The sequence below is a fragment of the Balaenoptera borealis genome (assembly GCF_965194805.1).
Source record: "Balaenoptera borealis genome assembly, chromosome: 11".
Classification (NCBI taxonomy): Eukaryota; Metazoa; Chordata; class Mammalia; order Artiodactyla; family Balaenopteridae; genus Balaenoptera; species Balaenoptera borealis.
Genome location: NC_138868.1, coordinates 10,184,307 through 10,210,331, shown reverse-complemented (window position 1 = coordinate 10,210,331; position 26,025 = coordinate 10,184,307). Strand labels below are relative to the sequence as shown.

The window sequence follows — 26,025 nt, the reverse complement described above, 5'->3', positions numbered from 1 at the left end:
CTGGGTCATGCAATAGCCTTCAGGAACCAGAAACATACCATCCCCGCCAGAGTCTCGACTACTTTTACAGATCTCCAAAGAAACAGAGTCAACAACTGCTCTTGCTTGCTTATATACTAGAAACAATCTTTGTTGGAAGCTTGTTTTCAGTTGGGATTGCCAAGCTGGTGGGATGTAACCTGGAGCCTGAGAATGAAAATAACAGAGCTGAAGCTCCTGAACCAGCCAAGCCTAACTCAACTTTTCAGTTACTTGAGTTAATATAGTTCCCCACCCCTAACTCTCCTGCCTTTGTTTTGCTTTATTAAAAAAAAAAAAAATCAGTAAGTTTTTCCAAAACAAATATATCCTGCCACTGAAATATCCTCCACAGTCTCTAAAGCTTTAAAGATAATTTTTTTTCAGATCAGCTTTCTCCTCTCTGACTAAAGTATCCTATTTTCAAAATCTTTTTAATAGATATTAATTCTTAAAAATCATTCATGTTGCACCTTGAAAACTTACAAGTAGGCAATGGTCTTACTTTTCTGTCTTGGTCAATTTTCCTGATTTTTTCATTTGAAAGTTTGGTGGGGTTAAAGTATAACAATGAGGGACTTCCCTGGCGGTCCAGTGGTTAAGACTCCGTGCTCCCAATGCACGGGGCACGGGTTTGATCCTTGGTCAGGGAACTAAGATCCCGCAGGCCACACGGCGCAACCAAAAAGAAAATAAATAAATAAATAAAACATAACAATGATAATAACAATAGCTATCATTTATTGAGCACTTACTATGTGACAGGTACTATGAGTGCTAAATGCTCTATATGGATTAGCTCACTGAATACTCAGCAATCCAATGAGACAGTTGCTTTTATTATCTTCATTTACAAATGAGGAAACCGAGGAAAAGAAAGTAATATGGCTGGAGGAGCTGGAATTCATAACCTGGCATCTACCTGCAGACACTGTGTTCTTAGCCATTAAGCCATGTTGTCTCAGATACCAGGTGAAAGCAGTCAAAAAACAAGCAAAAATAGCTTAGTCTCAGGTCCATTTCAGGGTGAGACTCCTCACAAACAAGAGAAAACCTGCCCTCCTGAATTTTTGGTTACCTAAATAGGAAGTCTTCCCATACCCTTTTCTTGTTTTAAAAGGAGAGAGAGAAATCTTTACTATCAATAATTTTTCTTTCATAAGAGATCATCAACCAGCCAGCAATGGGGCTTCATCCCACCTTTCTCAGTGGTGCCGGTCCCGTTCTCTATCCCGGTGTCTCTCGTGCTCTCGGTTCCTTTCTTGGAAATAATCATCATGCCGATCTTCGTTATGAAGCAGGTCCCGGTGCCTCCTGCTGCTTTCCCGGGACCGGCTTGGTGACCTCTCTCGGGACCGATGTCTTTTCCTATTAGAAGGATCCTTTTCAGCCTCACTCAGAGGGCTTACCCCATTCTTTCTAAGAGTATTGTGTTTTGGTGTCTTCTACTATTTGTCTAAACCACTCTTCTGTTACTCTATCATGGCCCCTAGTCTTTTTTGGAAAATTAATAGCAATTAAACTTGTTGAGATCTTACTAACGTATCAGGCACAGTGCTAAGAGCTTTACATGCATTATCTCACCTAATCTTTACAACAGGTCTGTAAGATAAGTACTACCATTGTCCCCTTTTTAAAAGTAAGAAAAATGAGGCTTGGAAAGTTGAGTAACTTTCATATTCAGGGCCATGCAGGTAGTTAGGAGCAGGACTGGGATTCAGATCCAAGAACGTATGGCTCCAAAGCCCATGTTCTGAACTACATCAGTCTTTCTTCCTAAATAAGCCCACTGCCTCACCAAACACAGATTTCAGACATTACAACATTTATTAATGTAAACGTTTAATTTTTTCCCCTTAAAGACATGAGGGCTAGGTCTGCTCTTTCAACTAGGTCCTTGCCAGATACCCTGGGCTCCTTTCCTCCCCCTGCCAATCCCTGGAAGAGTGCTGCTCAGGGCTGGCAGGCTGCTGAAGCAATCATCAACTCACCTGGATGAGCTCCCGCTGGCACCCACACTGTAAGACTTGGCTTCAATGCCATGAAGACAGTCCTTAAGAGAGGAGATGAGGACACGGCAACGCTCATCATTGGCGACCCGGGACTGTTTGATAACAGCAATGGCTGTGAGCAGCGTCTCAATCGCGTCACTGTAATCCCCTGACAGGGGATGGATGGGAAAGGCCAAGGATGAGCAGAGGCAGTAAACTAACTGATGAAAAGGAGAACTCAGGAGGACACAAACCAAGAGTAACTAGCTGTCCCACAGAACCACGGTAAAACGGATGAGGCAGAAGTGGCAGGTATAAAACTGTATGGCACCTATACTCTAGTGGTCTGGAATCGGGCAGATACCCTCAGATACTGCTAGTGGATGTATAATCCGGCACGTCATTGTCTGTGGGCTATCAGACAGCATCCATTAAAATAAACAATGTGCATACTTTTTGACCCAGCACATCTAAAAATTTTCTACTTCTGTTCACAAGTATATAATTTAAACAATGTTTGTTTCAGCATTGTTTGTTGTATTAAAGAATCAAAAACAAAGTTCCTTCAGTAGGATTTGGCTATATAAATTATGGAACATTGGTTCTACAGAATACTACATAGTCGTTAAAAAGCATGAGGTAAATCTGTATGTAAACAAAGCAATCCATGTAAAGCACTTAGCACAGTGCCAGGCACACAGTAAGGGCTCAATAAACGTTAGGTATTAGTTGATGTAACAGATGTCCAGAATGTATTTTTTAAAAGCTGTGAAACAATATTCCATTTTTGTAAAAACAATCAAAATTACATATATATTTTGCTACATGCACAGAAAAAAAATCTGAAGGACACTAAATTGTACAAGGTGGTCTTATTGATGGTCCTCGTACGGAAGCCTTTCATTTATTAACACTGCACATTTCTGTCTGGATTATTTTAAATCTATAACCAAATACATATATACATACAAGTAACATATATCTAAGACATGTATGTTGTGTGTGTGCGTGCGTATATATATATTATACATGCACACACACGTATTTTTAATTATGCTGCCATCAAGAACTAGCTCCTTCATTCCTCACATCTGAGCAACGTTTGGACTCAAGGATAGTGGTCAGGGTGGGTACTTGCACAATGCTTTTCCAAACTAAAGCTTTCTTAGCATTAAGGACAAGACAATGCAAGGAAAGCATGAAACCAGGCAGGGGTCCAGTGACAGCGAGGACTGGCAGCTTCCTCTGTGCAAGGCAGTTAAGAACAGAACAGAGACTGTGAAGGACCTGCAATTCTGTGGAGATCTAAGAACACCAGGATTTTGGCTCTACCAGAGTAGGGAGTTTTTGCCTATTTTGTAGGCATTCAATAAATATTTGTGGTTTGAATGACTGGAATGAGAACAAAACAAAGGGAGGAGACAGAGGTTCGTTATTGATCATCTCAGTGTGAAGGAACGGGTGGAGAAGAACAATGTTTTTCTTTATACTCTGTATATCTGACTTGCTACAATGAGCATAGACTACTTTTTAATTTAAAGAGATTTACTCAGATGTCAATGAAGGTTTCTGGTGGAAAAAAAAAGAGAGAGAAAATATACATACTTTCTGTCTTTCGTCCACTCTGCATTCAAATTTTGTAGTCAAAGATGAGAAATTATGGAAAACGGACGATAATAGAGTTAACTTATTTCTTAGGAGATCTGACAATCTATATTTACATTCATGTAGGAAACTCACAGGAAGGAAGTGAATATGATTAGTGCTATAATGTGAAACTTGGACCAGAACCCGGAAACTTCCTATATTCTCTTCTCTTAGGAACCAAAGGTTCTGTTCCCCTGGTTCTCAAAGGCATGGCTTCTGGTTCTGCCCACTTAATACTGACAGCAAGGCAAAAGTTAGTTGTAAGGGTATATTATGCCTTAAGATTGACACCGAACAGACTTGTCTCTTTCTAGGATAGGTTACATGGAGGCCACCAGCTCTACCTCGATCCCCAAATGTAATCAGATTCCATATCCACCATCATCATCAGTTCTAAAAACCCAAGGTCTACACTTGGCATTGGACTCATTACATAGACACTAGATCCACTGATCAACCACTGAGATGAAGATCTCCATGAGGCAGGAATTTCATTCTATAACAAACACCACAATGAGATAGTATTAGTTATTTATATTCTAGGCACTAAGTTGGTTTTCATGGGGCAGGTCTAGACACAGGCTAAATAAACAGCACCAGTGGAGCTCCCCAAAAGCCAGGAAACCAGGTTACCATATTGCTTTTCAAAATGTGCCACTCTTGAGAATCTACTAGTGCTCCAACTTTATCTTGTTGAATTTCTTGCCAATGGAAATGACAAAACAATGGAAAAACGAAAGGTAAGGAGAAGGCAGCAACGGTAAGGATGAGTTACCTGCACTGGCTCCAGATACAGCTTTGGAAATGGCACTGCTGGAAATTGCTCTGTTCCGCTTCATGATCTCTTCAAATTCTGCTTCACTCACTGTAGAGGGCGGAGGGCCCGAATCTCGGCTGCACACAGAAATAATACCACTCCTGACTGCCCACACCCCTTGTTAACTTTACCATACTCTAGAGTACTATGCTATTTAACTATGCTCTCCTGTATAATGTCTTAAATGGTTCTCAGCCTGTTCACATGTTTTATATGTTCACGTTCTCTTCAAAGACAGGATTTATGTCATATACTTTTGTAATTCTGGCATGGCCCAACAGTGCTAGACACTCATAGCATTCCTAACAGTGACTTACAGCACTCCATTTAATCAACTGCCTTAAAAAGGGATACGAAGGACATGGTTTGGGTTGAGAGGTAAGATGCAAACAAAATACCAAACAAAAACATTCTCTAATAGTTAACTATTTCCCAGGACTCAATACTATGACAACAGTTTCCACAAGGGAAAGCACAAGAATTCAGTGCTCACTTACTTCCTCAGGGAGAACAAAATGCTTAAAACACTGTCTACCCCACTATGCCTGGCTCAGATCTGAAAGGAACAAGATAGTCCTTACCTGCCATGGTGGTTATAGGGTGCCGAGGCCTTCATGTAAGTATCTGGTGGAGGCCCCACTGTGGCATTTGGTGGGGGGAAGAAGGCTGGATTGAGGTGAAGGGCAGGTGGGATGGCCCCAGGGGGAGGTACAGCCAGATGAGGAGGTAATCGAGGAGGAGGGGGCATGAGATGCTGGTAGTGGATGCCAGGAGGAGGAGGAGGGACCCCAAAGCTTGAGGAGAGAGGTGGTGGGGGTGGAATTGGGGGTGGGGGCAGACCCATCAGGGGAAGGGCTGAAGGAGGGCGATTGAAGTAGGGCAGCACACTGGGGGGCTTATCCACACGGGCAGATGAGGGTACAAGGTTCTCAGAGGGTGTGGCCCGTCCATCAGCAGAATCACTAGAATCTCGGGAGTGGGCCCGTGGAGGTATTCCTATGAAACAAAACAGAATTACTGTTACTGCCCAACCTTTAAACATAACCACGGGACCAGGTCATCCTTCAGCAAGTCATCTGACACCGTAATAAGGAAGGTGACAGGTAGCTGAGAAAGAAGGTAAAATCACCTACTGTTTTTCTTTGGCCTCAGAGAGAAAGCTCAGAGGCAACCTAGTTAAGACATAAACCCAGGAAGCAAAACCACCCTTAATTCTGTATGTTAAAGAATGCTCTTTATCTAGAACTCTCAGTGCTTCACATTTAAGTCACCCTTAGATTTGTTTTCTATTTTTAAATGCAGAAGGATCCTAATAACCCATGAGAAAATGACAGTGCTGAAGTATGTTCATTACTTTTCAGCTGGATTCAAGCTGATTCGAAATCCCATTTTCTCTGGTAGGAGTTCAGGGACTCTTTCCTTAGACTAGTAATAGTTAACCTTCTTTATCCTGCTATATACTTGAAATTTTCTCTTTGCCATGGCTCTTTGGCCAGGGAATTTGGGGGAAGGGAGGGAAGGGCAGGGGATGGATAACACTTCCTCCATCCAAGTACCAAAACTGGTAACTGGGATGGGGAAAGAGCCGCAGAACAAAGAGTAGAAGACTGGAGGTTAAATGAGAAAAAATGGGAGACAAGCCAAGGAAAGATCTGCCCACAGAATGAGATGGCACACAGCGGACACCAGGGACTCCTCGCAAAAGCCTGGTACAAAATATGCCTGAAACCTGGGAAACTCCCCCTACATTTCAACAGCCCAAACCCTCTACCCCACAGGGCAGCCTACTAGGAACATCATCGTGGAACGGTGGTATGGTGTTGTGCAAAACAGGGGCTCAGACATGTTTGTATACAGCTGGAAACATGGCTCTGACACCGTCAAGTCATTTGGTTAAACTTGTTTCCTCTTTCCAATTTAATAGTCTACTCTAAGCCTGGTTAATGTGGAATCCAACAGAAGAATGTGATCACATGGCCTTTGGAGTCTTGGAGGTAGAAAGATGCCATTAGCAGACAAGTGTGGACAGAAAGAAGAGTGCTCCTTAAACAAAAACTTGTTAGTGAACACTAACTCCTGATGAAAGCACAAGGTGGAATTAATGCCCTCGGCAACCACCTTGGTTTCTCTAATACAGTATATCACCAGTGGCTACCACAGCATTCTCTTGCTTTTCATGTCTCACACACATGTCAACGTGCTTCTTCCCTGAGTTCTCTCAAGCTGAAGAAAGAAGAGGTATTAGCAAGTGTAATCCTCTGAAAGTTAGCTACCTTCCCAGCTACTGTTCCCACATTAGCAAGGGTTCTTTTTGTATCTATGGCCACAAATCCCAAGAGTAGCAACCAGTGTTAAGCAGACTAAGTCAACCAGCTATACTTAGTGAATTAACAGAGCCCAAGTCCATCAACATGACAGCGCAGAAAAACACCACTCAGTCAGCACCATCACTTCAGCAAAGAAAGGTAACATCAAGGAGTAAACAGCCAAGTGGTGCTAGGACTGTTAGGTGCTCAACGCAGCTGTAAAATTATACATCTTAAGAAAGTTAGAAGAGGCGTGAATCATAGAAAGACTCTGAAACACAATGGACTTTGAAAATTCAGGTTATCAAGGAAGAAAAGTATGTGCCTTCCTAACCCAGAGCAATAGCTCACACCACTTCCATCTAGGCTTTCAATATAGTTATAAGAACATAGTTGTTCCTATGCAAGAGTTGAGTGGCCATATTTCCACCTTCAATCAACCTATCCAAGGTCCCAGTGGACTACCCAATCAATAAATACAAGGCAGTATTTTGAGAGCAGGACCTAAGCAGTGACAGAAAGTGGGTAACGAAAACTTTGCCATACCCCCACTGTAGTAAAAGGAAAGTAATGGTAGCTGACTGTTTCAGGCAGGGCCTTGCAGGGTGGCTGCACCTTCTGAGGTCAGGACAATCCAAGGTTGGTCCCCAGGTTTCGCAGGTTCAGAAACTTGATTTTAACAGTTCACCCAGGGGTGACTGGACCCTAGGAGATTGATTCACGCTATCCAAACTCACAAGAGACTGATTCATAAACCAGAATGACAATTTATTAATTTACAATGAGAAATATAACTGCCAAGCAGACTGGAATACTTGTGTCGGCTGGTCAGCGCATTCTCTTCCCAGTAGGAGAGCCTAGTTGGGAAACCAAATTAGTATCAGAAGGTGGCTTGGTGAGCACAGGGTCAGAATAAAGGGAATAAGGTGAGCTTAAGGCATACTATCATCAAGCTAAGGTAGTGTGATGCAACTTTCTTTACTAATGGGAAACACTTGCCAACCAAACTAAAATCGCAGGTAATCGAAAGGGTACCCACCCCCCTGGTCAATGCTGGAGAAACACTGTTAAATTCTTACTCTCCAGCACTCCTCCTGGTCGATTCCTTACAGAGCACCCTTCCAGTGTATGTTTATGACAAGATTACAGCCATCTTTATGCATCATATTTATATTTTATGGTGGTTGCTTCTTAATAATTTATAGAGACATGTCTTACAATTAAGTCCATTTGCTATACACTTGATTTTTTAGATAGGAACACGTAATTTAGAGTTGACAGGAACTTTATATGTTGTGTGTCTAGTTCAAATGGGGAAGTAGGCCCTAAGCAGTAAAGTGACCTGCCCAAGGTCACATAATGAGTTAGTGGCAAAACTGAGCCATAACCTGAACCCACCTGACTCCTAGCACATGAGCCTTGTTTTTTGGCTTACCTACTGCCATGCTGCCACCCATGATCACCACCACCCTCTCTCCAACTCTTCCACATCGTAGGCCAAGCCTACACCACAGAAAACAAACCCACAAACTTCCCCCCCTTCATACAGATGGTCTCCACGTACCCCCTCTTGGGACTCGGACGCACTCACGTTTCCGAGCCTGTGCCTCAAACTGTGACAGGTTCTGGCGGGTGGCTGGCCTCACATCCACTTTTTCTCCATTAAGAACTTTTCCTGGCAGAAGTTCCAATAATTTGTGGACAGAGTTTTCAGAGGCTACCACCACCTCAGCATACCTTGAGGAAGAAAAATTAAAAACAAGTGAAATCTACTAGACAACCAAGAGAGGAACACAGAAATTCTCTTCCACTTTTAGTGAAAACTGGTAAAGCCAAGGATACCTTGCTAATATTTTTTTTTTAAGATTTTTTTGATGTGGACCATTTTTAAAGTCTTTATTGAATTTTTACAATATTGCTTCTGTTTCATGTTTTGGTTTTTTGGCCGTGAGGTATGTGGGATCTTAGCTCCTAGACCAGGGATCGAACCCACACCACCTGCATTGGAAGGCGAAGTCTTAACCACTGGACTGCTAGGGAAGTCCCATTTTTTTTTTTTTAATCTTTCTAATATTAAACACACAAAACTACTAAAAACAAACAGGTGTCATGCTAAAATTTTCCTATTTATTTCAAATTAGAAATCAGCTTTCTTTGCCTCTCAATGGATGGATGTTCTCCTACACTGCAGCTAGGTCCCCATTCTAAGGTGGTTTGTTAAAACCAAGGCAGTACACTGGGCCAGGGGTGGGAGGGATTAAATTACAGGGCCAAAATAACAGTACAGATCTGTCATCCCAATGGTTACAAACTAAAAGGGGCTTCTCAAATCCAGACCTCACCCTTTGGACTGGCCATTTGCTCGATTCTCGGCAAATTTCAACTCCACCACATCATAGACTCCTACAGAGCGAATAACCTGGATCAGCTGCTGGTCTGTGGTCCACTGGGGCCGGCAAAATGGAAAAGGAAGAAATGTCAAGAGCTACACCCCCCTCCCCCAGAATGTCCCAAACCCTTCCCCCAAACCTAGGATTCTAGTCACAATCATGACCTCCCACAGGAAACCCAGAAGGCCATCAATATTTCAATTAGAGCCAAGTTTTTCCTATTGTCCTCACCCATACAGAATTCCAAAACCACCCACCCCTGCCCCAATCCCCATCTTTGAGACTAAGAAAATTAAAACCTATTTTAACTTTGACTGCCACTTGGGCTGGCTGGTCATCAGCTCAAACAGTGATTACTAGCAGCTTTTAGTTATAGATCTGATAGGCTAGAGTTGATCACTGACAGCAACTTTCCCCTCAGTATATACATTTCTTAATTTGAAAACACCACCTCCCATCACCAGCCCAAAAACATGTCATACAATAACTTTTGCAGAACAACAATCACCACCTACCCCGAGCGTACTACAGCTATCAAGGTCTTTGCTCCCTCTCACCCATCATTATCATAGGACCATCTAATGACCACCAAGAGTTCAAGGTGTTCACTCTGAAATCTCATCCCACAGATGACCCTGGTAGACATAAAAGCCCCAGGGTCAGGGGCGGTAACAAGATGGCAGAAAAAGCAACTACCCACATAATCATTGCTTTCTTCGGCACCAGTACGTCCTCAGGATAGTTCTCTTTCAGAGATCAATCCAACCTGATCCCAGGAAAAAGAAATCCAACCCCATCAGAGCACAAAACAGTGCAACAGTGGTTTTTGAAAATGCCATCTCCTCCCAGTGCTCTCCCTCCAGCCCACCCACAAGCCTTTTTGGTTACCCATGCTCACCCAGGAGAAACTGCCCACATAGACAGCAGCTCGCCTATTACGCAGGCCACTGTAGGTGTAGAGAATTGCAGGGGTCTTGTTATTGGGCTTGGGAGATGGCTCCTGGCGAACAGGAGGTGGCGGCTCAGTGCTGCTGCTTCTGTCATCTGAGGGCTGTGAGGTGGCTGTCAACACGTCATCATACAGGTCAATCTGATCTGTGTTGTTGAACTCTGGGTCCTAAGAGACGAGGGGTTGGCAAAGGTGGGTTTGAAAACCTTTCATTTTGTTTATTCTATTTTACTCTAATTTACTTACAATCCACGGTCAAATATTTTATAAAATATACAAAACTTCCTCGTCCTACTCTAAGAAACTAGGAGGAAAAACTTCCCCATGTAAAACAATTTTAACACTTAATTATACTTATGTAGGTGTTTCTCCTAAGACCCTGTTAGGAGTCTATAGTGTTTCTAGCTTTAATCAACTGTGAGACTCAAAAGGTACATGATGATTAAACAAGCAAACTAAGAATGCACAGAGATGCATCTGCTACTGCTATCAATGTGGCCAGCTTCTCAAGACCACATCTAAGATACACTAATGAAAATTTATTTTCAACATCTTATGCTATTTCCAAAATCAAGAGTTACACAAAACTTACTCTTCTACTTAATAAGAAATAGAGTAGGGCTTCCCTGGTGGCACAGTGGTTAAGAATCCTCCTGCCAACGCAGGAGACACAGGTTCAAGCCCTGGTCTGGGAAGATCCCACATGCCGTGGAGCAACTAAGCCTGTGCATCACAACTACTGAGCCTGCGCTCTAGAGCCTTTGAGCCACAACTACTGAAGCCCGCGTGCCTAGAGCCCATGCTCCGCAACAAGAGAAACCACCACGAGAAACCCGTGCACCGCAACGAAGAGTAGCCTCCGCTCACCGCAACTAGAGAAAGCCCATGCGCAGCAACGAAGACCCAATACAGCCAAAAATGAAAGAAAGAAAAAAGAAAGAAGGGGGGGGAGGGGGGAGGGGATGGGGGGAGGGAGGAAGGAAGGAAGGAAGGAAGAAAAGGAAGGAAGGAAGAAAGAAAGGAAGAAAGGAAGGAAGAAAGGAAGGAAGAAAGAAAGGAAGGAAGAAAGAAAGAATTAAGGAAGGAAGAAAGAAAGAAAGGAAGGAAGGGAGTATATTTATTTAAAAATGGAAATCAGGGGAAAAGCATGTTAAAGTGGGAACCAAAACACAAAAAAGAATGGGAGTTACTGGTTTAAACTCTTTGATTTACACAAATGATTTAGAGAAGCTCTAAAACTCATAGTACATAATCCCATCTTTCCATTAACCATCAAAGAAATATAAAAAATAAAATAAAAGGGAAGTGAATAACAGGGGGATTTTCCATTATAAGTTCTATTTCTCAAATGACATGCGGATCCAATACATTACCATGACATTTATATGAGACATCTTTGAGCAATACCAGAGATGTCCAATGATACACAAAAACAGTGAAGTTCTCTAAAATATAAAGGTCAGGAAATAGGACAAGCACCGATATCATAAGCTGTGTTATAGTAAGCATTCAAATATGAACGTGTATTCTGCATGATAGGCAAAATATACTTTTTACCTATGTGATATATTACTGTTATGGACTGAATGTTTGATTCCACCCCACATACACTGAAACCTTACTCCCCAGTGTGATGGTATTAGGAAGTAGGGCCTTTAGGAGGTAATTAAGATGAGATGAGGTCTTGAGGGTAGAGCCCATGAAAGGGATTAGTGCCCTTATAAGAATCAAGAGAGCTTGCTTGCTCTGCTCTGCTCTGCACCGCATGATGTGAGGATACAAGTTGGCAGTCTGCAACTGAGAGAGGCTGCTCACCAGAACATGAACTTGATCTCAGTTTTCCAGCCTCTAGAACTGTGAGAAACACATTTGTTTATAACCCACCCAGTTTTTGTTACTTTGTTACAGCAGCCCAAGCTAACACTTATACAAAAAAATCCTAAAATCACAAGAACTACTACTAAGGGACCTTAATGTTTCAGATTTTGCAATGTCATTATCTCAGAGAGGATCTTTTTATTTTAAGGATCAGACAAGTATATTTTCAGGTAACATTCTAAAACATCCAAACAGTGCTAAAGAGGATACTGCCAAAATGAGAGATACAGGGAGACGTTCGGAGTGTTTTAGGGAAACTATAGCTCATTCACGTCATTGCTGTCTTTTAAAAACAGGAATAAAGAAAGAGCCTCTACTAAGGGAATAAAAGAACCTGTATTAGGTAACTTGTTTAACTGCCTGAAGGAGAATCATTTCCCCGAATGCAACTCAGGACAGGAAGCTCCAGTAACTTTCTCCCTTCAATACCATCACGAGAACTGCTGATCCTGAACTTCGACTAGAGAGAAGAGACTAACTACAAAATGCATTCTTAGACCTACATACCATCAGAAACTTCTGGAAACGATCTTTTAGTTTCTCAGTTTACCTGAAGTACAAGGGAAGGACATGCACACCACGATAATACTATTGGATTGTTCTGGTATTGAGGGGGAAAGGATTCTACTTCCTGAGGCATGTAAATAGCTTCAAATATTACAAATACTCTTAAGAAGCCCCATAGGAGAGGAGTTTGAATCTTGTAAAAATCTCACAAAGAGAATGGCAAAAGGGAGTAAACTTTTTAGGGGCAACTTAAAAGCAAGAAAAGGAATCAGTGAGGCAAATAAGCACAGGAAAACTATTTTAGGTAGTCAAACCTATAAATAAGGACCTTGCATAAAAAAGGATGGGTATGTGAAGAACAGGGAGAAGCTAACACTGGAAAGCACAGGAAGGATAATAAATTAAAAAGGTGAAGAAAGCTGCGACTAATAACTCAACATTTTATGTGTAAAATATTTCACAGCCTTGTATCTCAAACAGTCTTAACTCTAGACAAACCACTTATTTGTTTCTTCATGTACTATGTATGATTTGCCCTTGTAGTTCAAGGTAGAGAAGGAACTTAGAAACCACTCAGTCCTCTTCAATGCTCTAATCCTTGGACAACACTACTTCACACTTCAAACCAGGGTGCCTTTTTTTTTTTTTTTTTAAATAAATCAAGGATTGTGAAATGGAACTTAAAGGGAATAAGGAAACACACCATCTTGGATGGTCAGTGGAACCAAACCGGAATTCCTTCTGTGCAGTATCTGTGATTCAGAGATGTGTGTGTAAAAGTTGTAATACAAAAATTATTGCTGATAATTGGGTAGAGAACATGCAGACTTGGGCAGCTCAGAGATCAAACGTATCACCAGGAAATCCCCCATACTGTAAGCCTCAGCAAACAATCTACTCTTTCAGGGTTCCTTAGAGAATATGACAGACTCAATCCTGGAAGACCCTGGTGGATGGATTACCTTACCACTTTAAGAAACACAAACGGATTCAATGAATGCAAAATTGTCACAAGATTCAAATGGTCTCTCTGTGCCACAGAGCCTCAGTTCAAAGAAGTCTGTGGGAATTATTCTGATGCACAGACCTGTTGAGGATTCTGCTGAAGATTTTATTGAAGAAACAATGTATCAAGTTGTGTTTGGATTTAAATTTGCTAGCAACATCAGTTCATTTTACTCTTCAGTTGCTAAGACAGAAAAACAGATAGGTCCTGAGGTCTTGCAGATTACCAAATGAGCTGGTGTTTTACGCAGTTAAAGAAAAATCTAATTCTACAAATTAGGTGAAAAATACAATGTTTTACAGGCATTGATGTCGAGGGATTCATTTCAGGGAGCTTAAAAAAGAAGTATGTATTTAATACTGAATTAATACCAGGGACAATTCTGCGTTTAATAGCATAGGAATAACTGTGATTGTTTCAGGAAGCCTCTTGGTCTACAAAAGAGAACTTGCATGATTATGAATTTAAATGAGAACTTCCCCACCTGTCTGCTCAATGTTCCTACCTGCCAGCCTTTTTCCTGATATCTAAGGGGAATAATAAAGCTTAGGATTTATTTTTCTCAAAGCAACCTATTTGATATAATTTTCTTTTAACTGTAACCAAAGCCCAGTTTTTGGCTTTGTAATTACTATTTCCACAGTTCTCACCTCACACTCTCCTTCCGTCACTGTCCACTGCTCTCAACCACCAGGAATGGAACCTCTTTTGAGCAAAGAAATCCATTTTTTCCTTTGATCTCACTACTTCTAACACAGTGCCTAGCAAACAGAAGTAGCTCAATAAATACTTGTTGATAAAAATGAGGAAAACTGAGCATACTGTGCAAAGTGCCTGTCTTAGCACAAGGAACAGAACAGAGACAAAACACTCAGCAGGATGGCAGCTTTCAGTCTCTTTTCTAGTTGTTCTCCCCAGCCTAAGAAAGCAGTTGTGAATCCTAAGATTCCAACTGTAAAAGGAGTGAAGTAGCTCTGCAAAAGAGGCTTTTTTTTTTTTTTTTTTTTAAAAAGTCTTTATTGAATTTGTTACAATATTACTTGTGTTTTACATTTTGGTTTTTTGGCCATGAGGGATGTGGGATCTTAGCTCCCTGACCAGGGATCGAACCCTCACCCCCTGCATTGGAAGGCGAAGTCTTAACCACTGGACCACCAGGGAAGTCCCCAAAAGAGGCTTTTGCAGTACATGTTTTAAGAGATCCGGGAGTCAGCACGATAGGGTTCCACCTAGGAACAGTGCTTATTTTCCCCGGGGAGCAAAGTACACGTGACAAGGTTCTTGTGCATGGGTAAGCTTGGGGTGAATCAATAACATTCTTATAACATTCTAAAACACAATGTGTACTCGCTGCCTTCAGTCTAAGCTTGCTTCTAACAATCCTAGCCAAACAGAGCTTTTACCACTCCTTTAGCAGCCTCCAAAATATACTAAAACCAGCTTTGCTAAAAATTAACTCACCTGTGGGGAAAAAAGCACCCCTCCCCTGACCTTCCCCCAGACATAAGACATTCAAAATCTATACTTTCTTCAACTTACTAAGTATCAAATACTGTCCATTTGATATAAATGTCTACTTGATTTCACACACCATCTTTGGCCTATCTTAGACCCATAAAAAAGTCCTGTTTAACTAAAGAGACCAGAGAACAAATTGTTGAGGCCAATGACTTCTACCTTGACAAAGCAGTGACCATTGGATGAGGCCTATGTCTCACCTATGACCTACAAGCTGCATTGCTTAAGAAATTATGGAATCTCATTTCTCAGACCAAATGTCCCTGTGGTCAAGGACCCTGTTCTACCCATTTCCCAAAGTGATTCAGCAGCACCGTTACCAACCCACAGATAAGGAAATTAGGGGCAAAGAAGTTTTTACAATTAATAATGGAAAACAACTAAGGGAGCCTTCTTTTCTCGCCATCTTGTACTAAAAAAAAAAAAAGTAAAAAGTAGTAAAAGTCTGATTCAAAGTAATATGAAAAACTCAGGAAAACAATGGTTTGTAACTAAATATTCTAAACCTTTCTTTTCATCCATAAATAATTATGACTTGTTTGAAATTTAAAGAAAAATCTTCATGTATTTAAGTTAATCAGCAGCCACATGTCCATGACTTCAGTTTGCCTGAGAAGACATGGGAAAATGACTAACTTATGTCAAGTGAAAGAAATGGCATATATCAACCTCTTCTGTTGCTTCATAGCAAAGTCAGGGTCCAATCAGAGCACTTTCCTTCCCTAGCCTATCTTTTTTTATTCTCTTTCCAGGTCCTGACATGTAGTCATTGAAAGATGCCAATAGGAAGAACCAGCTTACTCGAGTAGAACAGTGTTGAAAATAATCCAGGCAAGATATTAGGAAGTTTTAAATAGAGATTTTGGGACACTCTTGAGATTTGACCTCAAGAGCTCAGAAATGAACTGTATATGAGATTATTGTTTCAAAGGAGATTACTGTATCATATTTCTTGACATATCACAGAGACCAACAAATCCAACTTCGAGTATGTGACTGGGTCTATATCTGCTTCATAACTGGTTTGTCCAACACCTTTACCTCCCCCCACCAAACAAGCAGATTCATCAATAAAATTTATTACACTAAAATGCCTATGGACTTCTCAAGCCTGGAGTCAAGCTACTTCTGAAAGGAAGGAAGATAGAAAACAACTGGAATGCAGCTGAAATTAAACGTCAAAGTTATCTTTTATACTGTGCCTCTCACTGCCTTATGGGGGAGGAGACTACATTTCTCCAGGGGCAGTTTGAGAGAATCTCAAAAGAACAGGTATCAACATCGTCCTCATGAATACTATAGCAAACCTAATTCTGATTTTTAATTTTGGTTAGTCTTCGAAGAGACTGACATCCAACTTTGGCTTCCTGGGGGAGCAAGTTCCACAGGTTGATTCATCACTCTATTAAACCTAATTTTTATTTACTCTTAAATCAAAGCTTTTAAAATTAAACCTGGAGGCTTAAGTTAACATAAAGCAGAACGGTCAGAAATCTTGGAAGTCTGTGCTAGAGGGAAAATTTTAGATCTGACAGAGGGGTGTTTAGGCCTAGAAAATCTTCAAGGACTGACATAGCCTGGAACCACAGCAAGTCTGGTGCAAGTGATTCCTCAGCTGATACAGGAAAATCCCAGTGTTCCCGATGACCCCTCACCTGATTGAACTCCTCGTCAGCATATATATCAATCAAGTCCACTCCTTCTGACATGGCTCCGGAAGGAAGATCTCGAGCCCGGAAAATGGACAGGGTAAGAAAGATGCCACTGCAGTATCCAGAAAGAAACAAGAGTTAGAAGGCATAAGGGTCCCAGGGTGGGATGACGGCATTGGTTGCCAACCTCCCGTCTCCAGAGACGCAGCATCCCGGCAGCCCGAGCTCTGCCCCACCCGCTCCGCCCCGCCCCGCCCCCGGCCTCGCGCCGCCCCTCGCTCTCCCAGGCCACCGGGGCTCGCGGGGCTCGCTGCCCATCACCCTCGGGCCCGACCGGAGCTGCGCCGCAGCTGCCTGGGGCGCGACGAGGAAGTGCAGGCCTCTGCTCCCAGGGGCCCTCGGATGGCGCTGCGAAGAACGATCGCGGCAAAGCCCGCAGCCACAGCCCGCCGCACCTGCCGAGGCCCCAAGCGGCCCCGGCTAGAGTCCCTGCGGGTCCCGGAGCTCCAGCCACCTCCGCTCCCCACCCAGGCCTAGTCCTCGCCCCCCCGGCTAGGCCCGCCGCGCTCCCTCCCCACAGACCCGGCCCGACGCCCTCGGTCCCCTCCCTCAAAGGCCCGCGCCTCCCGCCGCCCGCCAACTCCGGCTACCCCAAACTCAACCGACCCCCTCCCCGCCTCAGCGCCGTCCCCGAGCCCTCTTCCGGCCCAGCCGGCCCCCGGCCGCGCGCCCCCGTTACCGGGAATATGGCGGCGGCGGCGGTGAGTCCGGACTAGGCCCGAAGCGCGCGAACCGCTCTCTGCCCCAGGTCCCCCGCCGCCGGCGTCACACGCACAGCCACTTCCGCCATACGCAAGGACGTATCTTCCGGCTCAGGTCCTCAGAGCCGCTGTCTGCGGGACTGGTGCCCGGAAGTTCCCGGAACTGGCCGGGCCTCAGGCTTCTGCTGCGGCTCGGGTAAAATGGCGGTGGCCGCTGTGTTCCCGGCCCTTGCGCGGGTGAGGAGAGTGGGGGTTCTAGGGTCCTAGGCAGGCCGCAGTGAGAACTGTATCTCGTCTTCCTCTGAAGTGGAGGCCGAGAGAAGCGTCCAACTGCCTAATAGCCCAGGGCAAGGGCAGACCCAAGGAGAGGTCGATCTTGCAACGTAGGGAGATTCAGGTTACATCCGCCCTTGCCTGAGCCCACTGTGTGTCTGTCTCGTAATATCGTTGAACCGTCAGTCTTCGTGGGAGACCCAATTCAGATTTCACCTATTTCCCAGGTGGAGCTGGCCCGACAGCCTCTGGGCGCCCCTTCTCTCTTTTTTTAAGTCTCTCTGTTCTTTTTAAGTCTTTAGTATCTGTCATGGTTTCACATAGTTTCATAAGATCGTTTTTCTTTTTGAATATAGGCTGTTAACACTGTAAACTTCTCTCTTAGAACTGCTTTTGCTCAATCTCATAGTTTTGTGATGTGTTTTTGTCTCCAGATATTTTCTAATTCCCTTTTGATTTCTCTTTTTACCCAGTGGTGGTTCAAGAGTGAGAGTGTTGTTTAATTTTCACTTATTTGTGAATTTTCCAGTTTTCCTTCTGCTGTTGATTTCTAGTTTCATTCTGTTGTGGTCAGAAAATATGCTTTGTATGATTTCAATCTTTTTTGTTAAGACTTGTTTCGAAACCTCACATGCTGTCTATCCTGGAGAATGTCCTCAGTGTGCTTGAGAAGAATGTGTATTCTGCTGCTGTTTAGTGGAATGTTCTGTATATGTATGTTTGGCCCTTTTGGCTTACAGCGTTGTTCGTGTCCTCTACTTCCTTATTGATCTTCTGTCTGGATGTTCGATTTATTATTGAAAATGGCTTTTGAAATCTGCAAATATTATTGTGTTACTATTTCTCCCTTCAGTTCTGTCAATATTTGCTTCATATATTTGGATGCGCTGATATTGGTTGCATGTGTACTTGTATCCTCGTGGTGAATTGACCCTTTAATCATTATATTATGTCCTTTTAAAATCTCTTTTGACAGTTTTGACTTAAAGTTTATTTTGTCTGATATAAGTTGGGCCATCTCTGCTCTCTTTTGGTTACCTTTTGCATGGAATATATTTCAGACTTTCACTTTCAGCCTACATGTTCCCTTACATCTAAAATGAGTTTTTTGTAAGGCATATAGTTGGATCTTGTGGGGTTTTTTTAAATCCATTCAGCCACTGTATGTGTTTTGATTGGTGAGTTTAATCCACTTACATTTAAAATAATTACTGATGGGGAAGGACTTACTATTGCCATTTTGTTCATTGTTTTCTATCTGTCTTGTAGCTTTTGTGTCCCTTTTTACTCTTTTGCTGTCATCCCTTGTGTTTCATTGATTTTCTTCTATAGAGACATGCTTCGATTCCTTTCTCATTTTCTATTGTGTATAGGTGTTTTCTTTGTGGTTATCGTGGGGCTTACATAAAACATTTTATAATCTATTTTAAACTGATAATAACTCAATTTCAATCTCATACAGAAGCTGCTCTTTTACTCCTCCCACCTTGTTATTGATGTCACGATTACATATTTTTGTTGTGTATCCATTAGCGTATTTTATAGTTTTTTGTCTTTGTCTTTTAACTTCTAAGCCAGAATTAAACGTGATTTACCCACCATCATTACAGTGTTACAGTATCCTGTGTTTGTTCTATGTATACATTTACCAGTGAGCTTTATGCTTTTGTATGTTTTTGTGTTACTGTCTAGCGTCCTTTGTCTCCTTTGGGTTTCTTCAATTTGGATGTCCGTTTCTTTCCCCAAATTGGGGAAGTTTTTGACCATTATTCCTTCAAATAAACTTTCTGCCCCTTTCTCTCTTTTTTCTCCTTCTGGGATTCCCATAATATTTATATTGGTCAGCTTGATGATGTCCTGTAAGTCCCTGAAGCATACTTCACTCTTTTTCATTCTTTTCCTTTTTCTTCCTCTGATTGGGTAGTTTCAAATAAACTGTCTTTGAGTTCACTGATTCTTCTGCTTGAACAAGTATGCTATTTAACCCCTGTAGTGAATTTTTCAATTTGGTCATTTCCAAAATTTGTTTTTGTTTTTTTTTAAATATTTCTCTTCATTGATATTCTCATTTTGTTCTTGCATTGTTTTCCTCAGCTCATTGAACATCTTGATGAGAGTTATTTTGAGTTATTTGTCAGGTAGTTCGTTTACCTCTGTTTCCAGGGTTGGTTTCTGGAAGTTTGTTTTATTTCTTTGATTAGGCCTTGTTTTGCCATTTCTTCATGCAGCTTGCAACTTTGTGCTTAGATCCATGCATTTGAAAAAACAACCACCTCTCCCAGTCTTTTTGGACTGACTTTGTACAAGGAAAGACCTTTGCCAGTCGGTCCAGCTAGCGAATCTAGGGGCCTGTCAAACCTTTTGTGTAGAAATGTCTTCTCTAGACTTGTGCATGTAGATTCCCAACTAGAGGGATTTGCTGGCTTCTTTTTTCAGGTGCTCATAATCTCTTGCTCCCTCTGGTGTCCCTTTGTGGTACTACAGGTTCTCTGGAGCTGCCGCAAGCCTCCCAGCTCTCCTTCTCAGCAGCCCCCAGGCTTCAGAGTATCCCAGGTCCCATGAGCGCTGCAGGTTGGCCAAGACGGAAACCAGTCCCTTGTGCTGCTCCTTGAAAAGCAGAAGTTTCGGATGCATGCTCCTCCTTTCTTTCCATTGGCCTCTGTCTGCTGTACCATAGGTCCTCAGAAGCAGCAGCAAGCCGCCCAGCTCTCTTTGGTTTTCAGAGGCCCCCAAATATCTAGAGTATGCTGGGCCCTGTCAGTGCTCTGAGACAGGCAAGACAGAAGCCATTCTCTCAGGCAGCTCCCCAAAAAGCTGGAACGTAGACACACATTCTAACTCTTCCTCCCCAGGTAGAAGTCAGGAATTGGGGGTTTTCTTCTGCTTGTTTTGTGCTAAGCCACAGGTAGGGACGATGGCGAGTGAGTGTATGCTAGTGCAAACCCTCACCTATTTCTCAGCAGCCCCCAACCTGGCACCTTTTCCGTCACACTTAGATTCAGACAAGACAGAAACTAGTCAATCAGGCATCCCCGTGAAAGGCTGCATATTGGATGTATGTTTCAGTCTTTTCTTTCCCTCCCAGGGAGAAGCCAGGAGCTGAGAATTTTCTCCAGTTGCACTGGGCTAAGCCAAGGGGAGGGACTATGTTGAATGAGTACCATAAATTTTTCTTCCAGCTGTAGTGCAGCTGGTTTTGTGCTCACCTGAGGTTCAGGAGCCTCTTAGCTGGTTTCTGGATTTCTCATAAAGGGAATTGGTTGGTGTATTGTTGGGTAGTTTGTGTCTCCGTGGGAGGAGGAGAGTGTGGGACTTCCTGTTCCACCATCTTGCTGACGTCACCACCTTCTCATTGCGTCTTGATAGTTTTTGCCCTTCTCTAGATTGGGAGACTTTGGGGAATTAGGGACCATACCATCACCGTATGCTCAGATTTTAACCCAGGCAGGTGATTAGAATGCAAACCATATTGTAAGAATTTTAAGGGAATGCAAAGGAAGGAGAAAATATTTCTGCTGGAGAGGTTCTGGAAAGACACTGGTTAAGAACATGTTTGCAGTCAGGGGTGGGTTCCAGTCTTCACAGCAGTTACTATTTGGGTGATCTTGGTAAGTCATTTAATCTCTCCGAGCCTCAGCTTCCTAAGCTGTAAAGTGGGGACAGTGTCCGCATAACTTCTTTTTTTTTTTTTTTTATTGAGGTATAGTTGATTTACAGTATTTTATAAGTTTCAGGTGTACAACGTAGTAGTTCACAATTTTTAAAGATAAAACTCCATTTATAGTTATTATAAAATCAGCATAACTTCTTAAGGGCTGAAGGAGATCAAATGCATTTTGCATGTAGTAAGTGTTGAGTGAATGACAAGGATGGTCGTCCTTGTTAAAAAGTTGTTTGTGGGGACTTCCCTGGCGGTCCGGTGGTTAAGACTCCACATTTCCACTGCAGGGGGCGCAGGTTCTATCCCTGGTCGGGGAACTAAGATCCCGCATGCTGAGGCCAAAAAAAAAAAAAAAGTGTGATATTTGTGGCTTATTTGTTTCAGATGCTTCCTCTGTCAAGGCGCCACCTAGTGTCTCCTTCACTCAGAGTGACATCATTCAGACGCTGCTACAGAGGTGACAGCCCGACAGATTCCCAGAAGGACATGATTGAAATCCCTTTGCCTCCGTGGCGGGAGCGAACTGATGAATCCATAGAAACCAAAAGAGCCCGGCTGCTCTATGAGAGTAGAAAGAGGGGAATGCTGGAAAACTGCATCCTACTTAGGTAGGGGGATAGGAGTCTGGATGTCACTTCTCTTTGACTGGAGACTGGCTTTTCAACTTCTTTTTCTTTCTTGTTTCTAGCCTCTTTGCTAAGGCACATCTGCACCACATGACAGAGAAACAACTGAACCTCTACGATCGCCTGATTAATGAACCCAGTAATGACTGGGATATCTACTACTGGGCTACAGGTACTGGGCATGATAAGCAACATAAGGTGAAAAGTAGGATGACTTGGGCTGATGTGAGTCTGGAATGGTATCCTGGGCAATTTTTTTTTCTTTTATCATGTAGTAGACTCTCAACCCAAACACTCTTCCAATTTTTCCAAAGCGTGCAAGATTTGTTTTATGAGGTAAGGTTCTTTGTTTGCAAGCAAGAGAAACCTATTCTGTCTAACTTAAGCAAAAAAGGGAATTTAGTGGAATTGTACGGGAAGCTCCCAGTATCAAAGGGAAGGTTGAAGAAAACCAGGCCAGGAATGGAGTGGAACGAGACAGCTCAGGCTGCATAGCACGTGGTCTCCAGGAGTCTCGCTCTGGCACCACCTTTGTGAGGAATGAATTCTCACTGTGTATAGTTAGGATTAGCTTTGGCTTTGAGTAAAAAAAAACCCAAACAATAATGGCTTAAAGAAGACAGAACAATGTTTCTCTTTCTCATAACAGAAGTTCAGAGGTAGATCCTCCAGAGTGCACAGAGGGGTTTCAGAGGCACGAAGGCCAGATTCCTCTTGACTTGCTGTTCCTTCACCCTCCGCCTGTGTAGGGCTACCTCATGACCCAAGATGGCTGCTGAGGCTCTATCTGTCATGTCCATATTTCAGCCAGGGAAAAAGAGTAGGAGAGTACACCCCATTTTTTATGGATCCTTCTCAAGAAATTATACACCATAATTCCACTTATTTTCCACCTGTCACTCTTTAGTCACATGGCTACACCTCACCATAAGGAAGAAATAATGTAGCCTATTCCATGTGCCCAGCTAAATTGGGGATCCTATTATCAAGGAAAAATGGGAGAATAGATATTAGGAGACTTCTCATCCATTTCTGTCACTCTGCATCTCCTGTTTTTCCACTCAATATTTGAACCTTAAAATAGAAGCTATTCTATAGGTTCCAAGTGTGAAGTGTGACGATAATACAGGGTCTAGAGGCTTATATAACCGTTAGAAAGCCCACAGAGTGTAAAATATTTACTATCTGGCCCTTTATAGAAAATATTTGCCCCTGACTTAGCATAGTGCATTTGACATTCATCCATGTTGTTGTATCAGTAGTTCATTCTTTTTTTTTTTTTTTTTTTGGCTGCATTGGGTCTTCGTTGCTGCGCTCAGGGTTTCTCTAGTTGTGGCGAGCGGGGGCTACTCTTTGTTGCGGTGCATGGGCTTCTCATTGCAGTGGCTTCTTCTGTCACGGAGCACGGGCTCCAGGCATGCAGACTTTAGTAGTTGTGGCTCGCGGGCTCAGTAATTGCGGCATGCAGGCTCTGAAGCGCAGGCTCAGTAGTTGTGGTGCACGGGCTTAGTTGCTCTGCGGCATGTGGGATCTTCCCGGACCAGGGATTGAACTTGTGTTCCCTGCATTGGCAGGTGGATTCTTAACCACTGCACCGCCAGGGAAGTCCCAGTAGTTCCTTCTTTTGTATTGAGTGGAATTGCAGCGTGTGGATGTACCACAGTTTGTTTATCTGCTGACCAGTTGAAAGACATTAGGATATGTCCAGTTTTAGGCAACTATGAATAAAGCCTAAACTGTAAATCTTTGCATACAGGTTTTTGTGAATGTAGGTTTTAGTTTTTCTTGGTAAATGCCCAGGAAAAGGGTTTCTGGGTCATATGGTAAATGTATGTTTAACATTATAGCAAACTTTATTGATGGACATTAAAATTTGAATTTTGTATAATTTTCATGTGTCATGAAATATTCTTTTGACTCTTTTCCCTCAACCAGTTAAAAATCATTCTTAGGGCTTCCCTGGTGGCGCAGTGGTTGAGAATCTGCCTGCCAATGCAGGGGACACGGGTTCGAGCCCTGGTCTGGGAAGATCCCACATGCCGCGGAGCAACTGGGCCCGTGAGCTACAATTACTGAGCCTGCGCGTCTGGAGCCTGTGCTCCGCAACAAGAGAGGCCGCGATAGTGAGAGGTCCGCGCACCGCGATGAAGAGCGGCCCCCACTTGCCACAACTAGAGAAAGCCCTCGCACAGAAACGAAGACCCAACACAGCCATAAATAAATAAATAAATAATTTAAAAAAAAAAAAAAAAAAAAAAAAAAAAAAAATCATTCTTAGCTCACAGACCATACAGAAATGGGCAGTATGCCATCGTTTGTCAACTCCTATGCCAAGTAAAAGAGGCCAGACTCAAAAGACTCTACACTGTATGATTTCCATTTATATGGTATTTTGGAGAAGGCAAAACTACATAGCAGAAAACAGACCAGTGATTGCCCAGGACGGAGTGAGAGGGGAGGAGGAGATGTTCCACATCTTTACCAACACTTGGTATTATCAGGGTTTAATTTGTTTTTGTTTTTAGCCATTCTATGAGGTATGTAGTGATGTGTCACTGTAGTTTTAGTTGGCACAACCCTAATGACTAAGGATATTGAGGGTCTTCTCTTCTCTTTTCTTTTCTTTTAATATTTATTTATTTATTCGGCTGCACTGCGTCTTAGTTGCTGCATGCAGGATCTTCGATGCGGCACATGGAATCTTTTAGTTGCGGCACGCGGAATCTTTTAGTTGCGGCGTGTGGGATCTAGTTCCCTGACCAGGGATCGAACCTGGGCCCCCTGCACTGGGAGCGTGGAGTCTTACCCACTGGACCAGCAAGGAAGTCCTGAGGGTCTTTTCAAGTCATTTGCCATTCATACCTCTTTGGTGTTGTGTCCCTAAATCTTCCTCCTGCCTTTTTTTTTAATTGGGTTTTTTGTTTTCTGTTTCACTACCAGCATTTGATGCTATAAATTTCCAAGCACTGCTTTAGCCTTATGATACAAATTTGGATGTGTTGTGTTTTCATTTTCATTCAATTCAAAATAGTTTCTAATTTCCCTTGTGACTTCCTCTGTGACCTGTGAGTTATTTAGAAGTATGTTTAATTTTCAGATATTTCTAGATTTTCCAGGTATTTTTCTGTTATTGATTCCATTGTTGCCACAGAATGCTATATATATGTATGTATGCTATATAATTTCAGTTCTTTTAAATTTCTTTAAATTTGTTTTATGGCCTGAAATGTGTATGTCTTTTTTTTTTTTTTAATATATTTATTTATCTTTGGCTGTGTTGGGTCCTCGTTGCTGTGCACGGGCTTTCTCTAGTTGTGGCCAGTGGGGGCTACTCTTTGTTGCCGTGCACGGGCTTCTCATCGCAGTGGCTTCTCTTGTTGCGGAGCACATGGTCTAGGCGCGTGGGCTCCAGTAGTTGTGGCTTGCGGGCTCTAGAGCGCAGGCTCAGTAGTTGTGACGCATGGGCTTAGTTGTGCCGCGGCATGTGGGATCTTCCCGGACCAGGTCTCGAACCCGTGTCCCTTGCATTGGCAGGCGGATTCTCAGCCACTGCGCCACCTGGGAAGCCTGAAATGTGTATATCTTAATAAATGTTCCATGTGCATTTATTTGAATACAACATGTTGTTCTGCACTTGTTGATGAAGTTTTCTGTAAATATCAACAAGGTCAAGTTGGCTGATACCGTTCTTCATGTCTTGTACATTCTGGTTGATTTTGTCTGTACTCTCTATCAATTAATAAGGAGTGTTGAAATCCCCAACTATAATTGTGGATTTGTCTATTACTCCTTTCAGTTCTCACGGTTTTTGCTTCATATATTTTATAGCTCTGTTATTATGTGAAGACATATTTAGGATTGTTAGATTTTCTTGATGAATTGAGTCCTTTATCATTATATAATGTCTATCTTTATTGCTGATAGTTCCAAAGTGTCTGATAGTAGTCACTCCAGCTTTCTTTTGATTAGCGTTTGCATGGTATATATTTTTCCATTTATATTAGTTTTCTATTGTTACCACAGAC

The 26,025-nt window shown here is 42.6% G+C and overlaps 2 protein-coding genes across 8 annotated transcripts in view; one reads left to right on the top strand and one right to left on the bottom strand.

The window, feature by feature from the left end:
- Nucleotides 1-17,529, bottom strand: part of CPSF7 (cleavage and polyadenylation specific factor 7) — a 22,722-nt gene extending 5,193 nt beyond the window's left edge. The window contains exons 1-9 of one of the 5 annotated variants that reach the window (XM_082342677.1): nt 17,419-17,529; nt 16,683-16,791; nt 10,068-10,286; nt 9,122-9,225; nt 8,344-8,516; nt 5,055-5,469; nt 4,432-4,550; nt 2,010-2,178; nt 1,219-1,386 (exon numbers count right to left, since the gene is read on the bottom strand). In XM_082342677.1, the coding sequence (XP_082198803.1) occupies nt 1,224-1,386; nt 2,010-2,178; nt 4,432-4,550; nt 5,055-5,469; nt 8,344-8,516; nt 9,122-9,225; nt 10,068-10,286; nt 16,683-16,736 (1,416 nt within the window). In that variant the 5' untranslated portion in view covers nt 16,737-16,791; nt 17,419-17,529 and the 3' untranslated portion in view covers nt 1,219-1,223. Of the gene's footprint in view, nt 1-1,218; nt 1,387-2,009; nt 2,179-4,431; nt 4,551-5,054; nt 5,470-8,343; nt 8,517-9,121; nt 9,226-10,067; nt 10,287-16,682; nt 16,792-17,345 lie in introns of those variants that run through there. The other 4 variants (XM_082342679.1, XM_082342678.1, XM_082342680.1 and 1 more) reach the window with 4 other exon arrangements.
- SDHAF2 (succinate dehydrogenase complex assembly factor 2) overlaps nt 17,506-26,025 on the top strand; it is a 13,467-nt gene continuing 4,947 nt past the window's right edge. Inside the window, exons 1-3 of one of the 3 annotated variants that reach the window (XM_082342705.1) lie at nt 17,506-17,636; nt 21,759-21,982; nt 22,063-22,172. In XM_082342705.1, the coding sequence (XP_082198831.1) occupies nt 21,759-21,982; nt 22,063-22,172 (334 nt within the window). In that variant the 5' untranslated portion in view covers nt 17,506-17,636. Of the gene's footprint in view, nt 17,678-20,408; nt 21,322-21,758; nt 21,983-22,062; nt 22,173-26,025 lie in introns of those variants that run through there. The other 2 variants (XM_082342704.1, XM_082342706.1) reach the window with 2 other exon arrangements.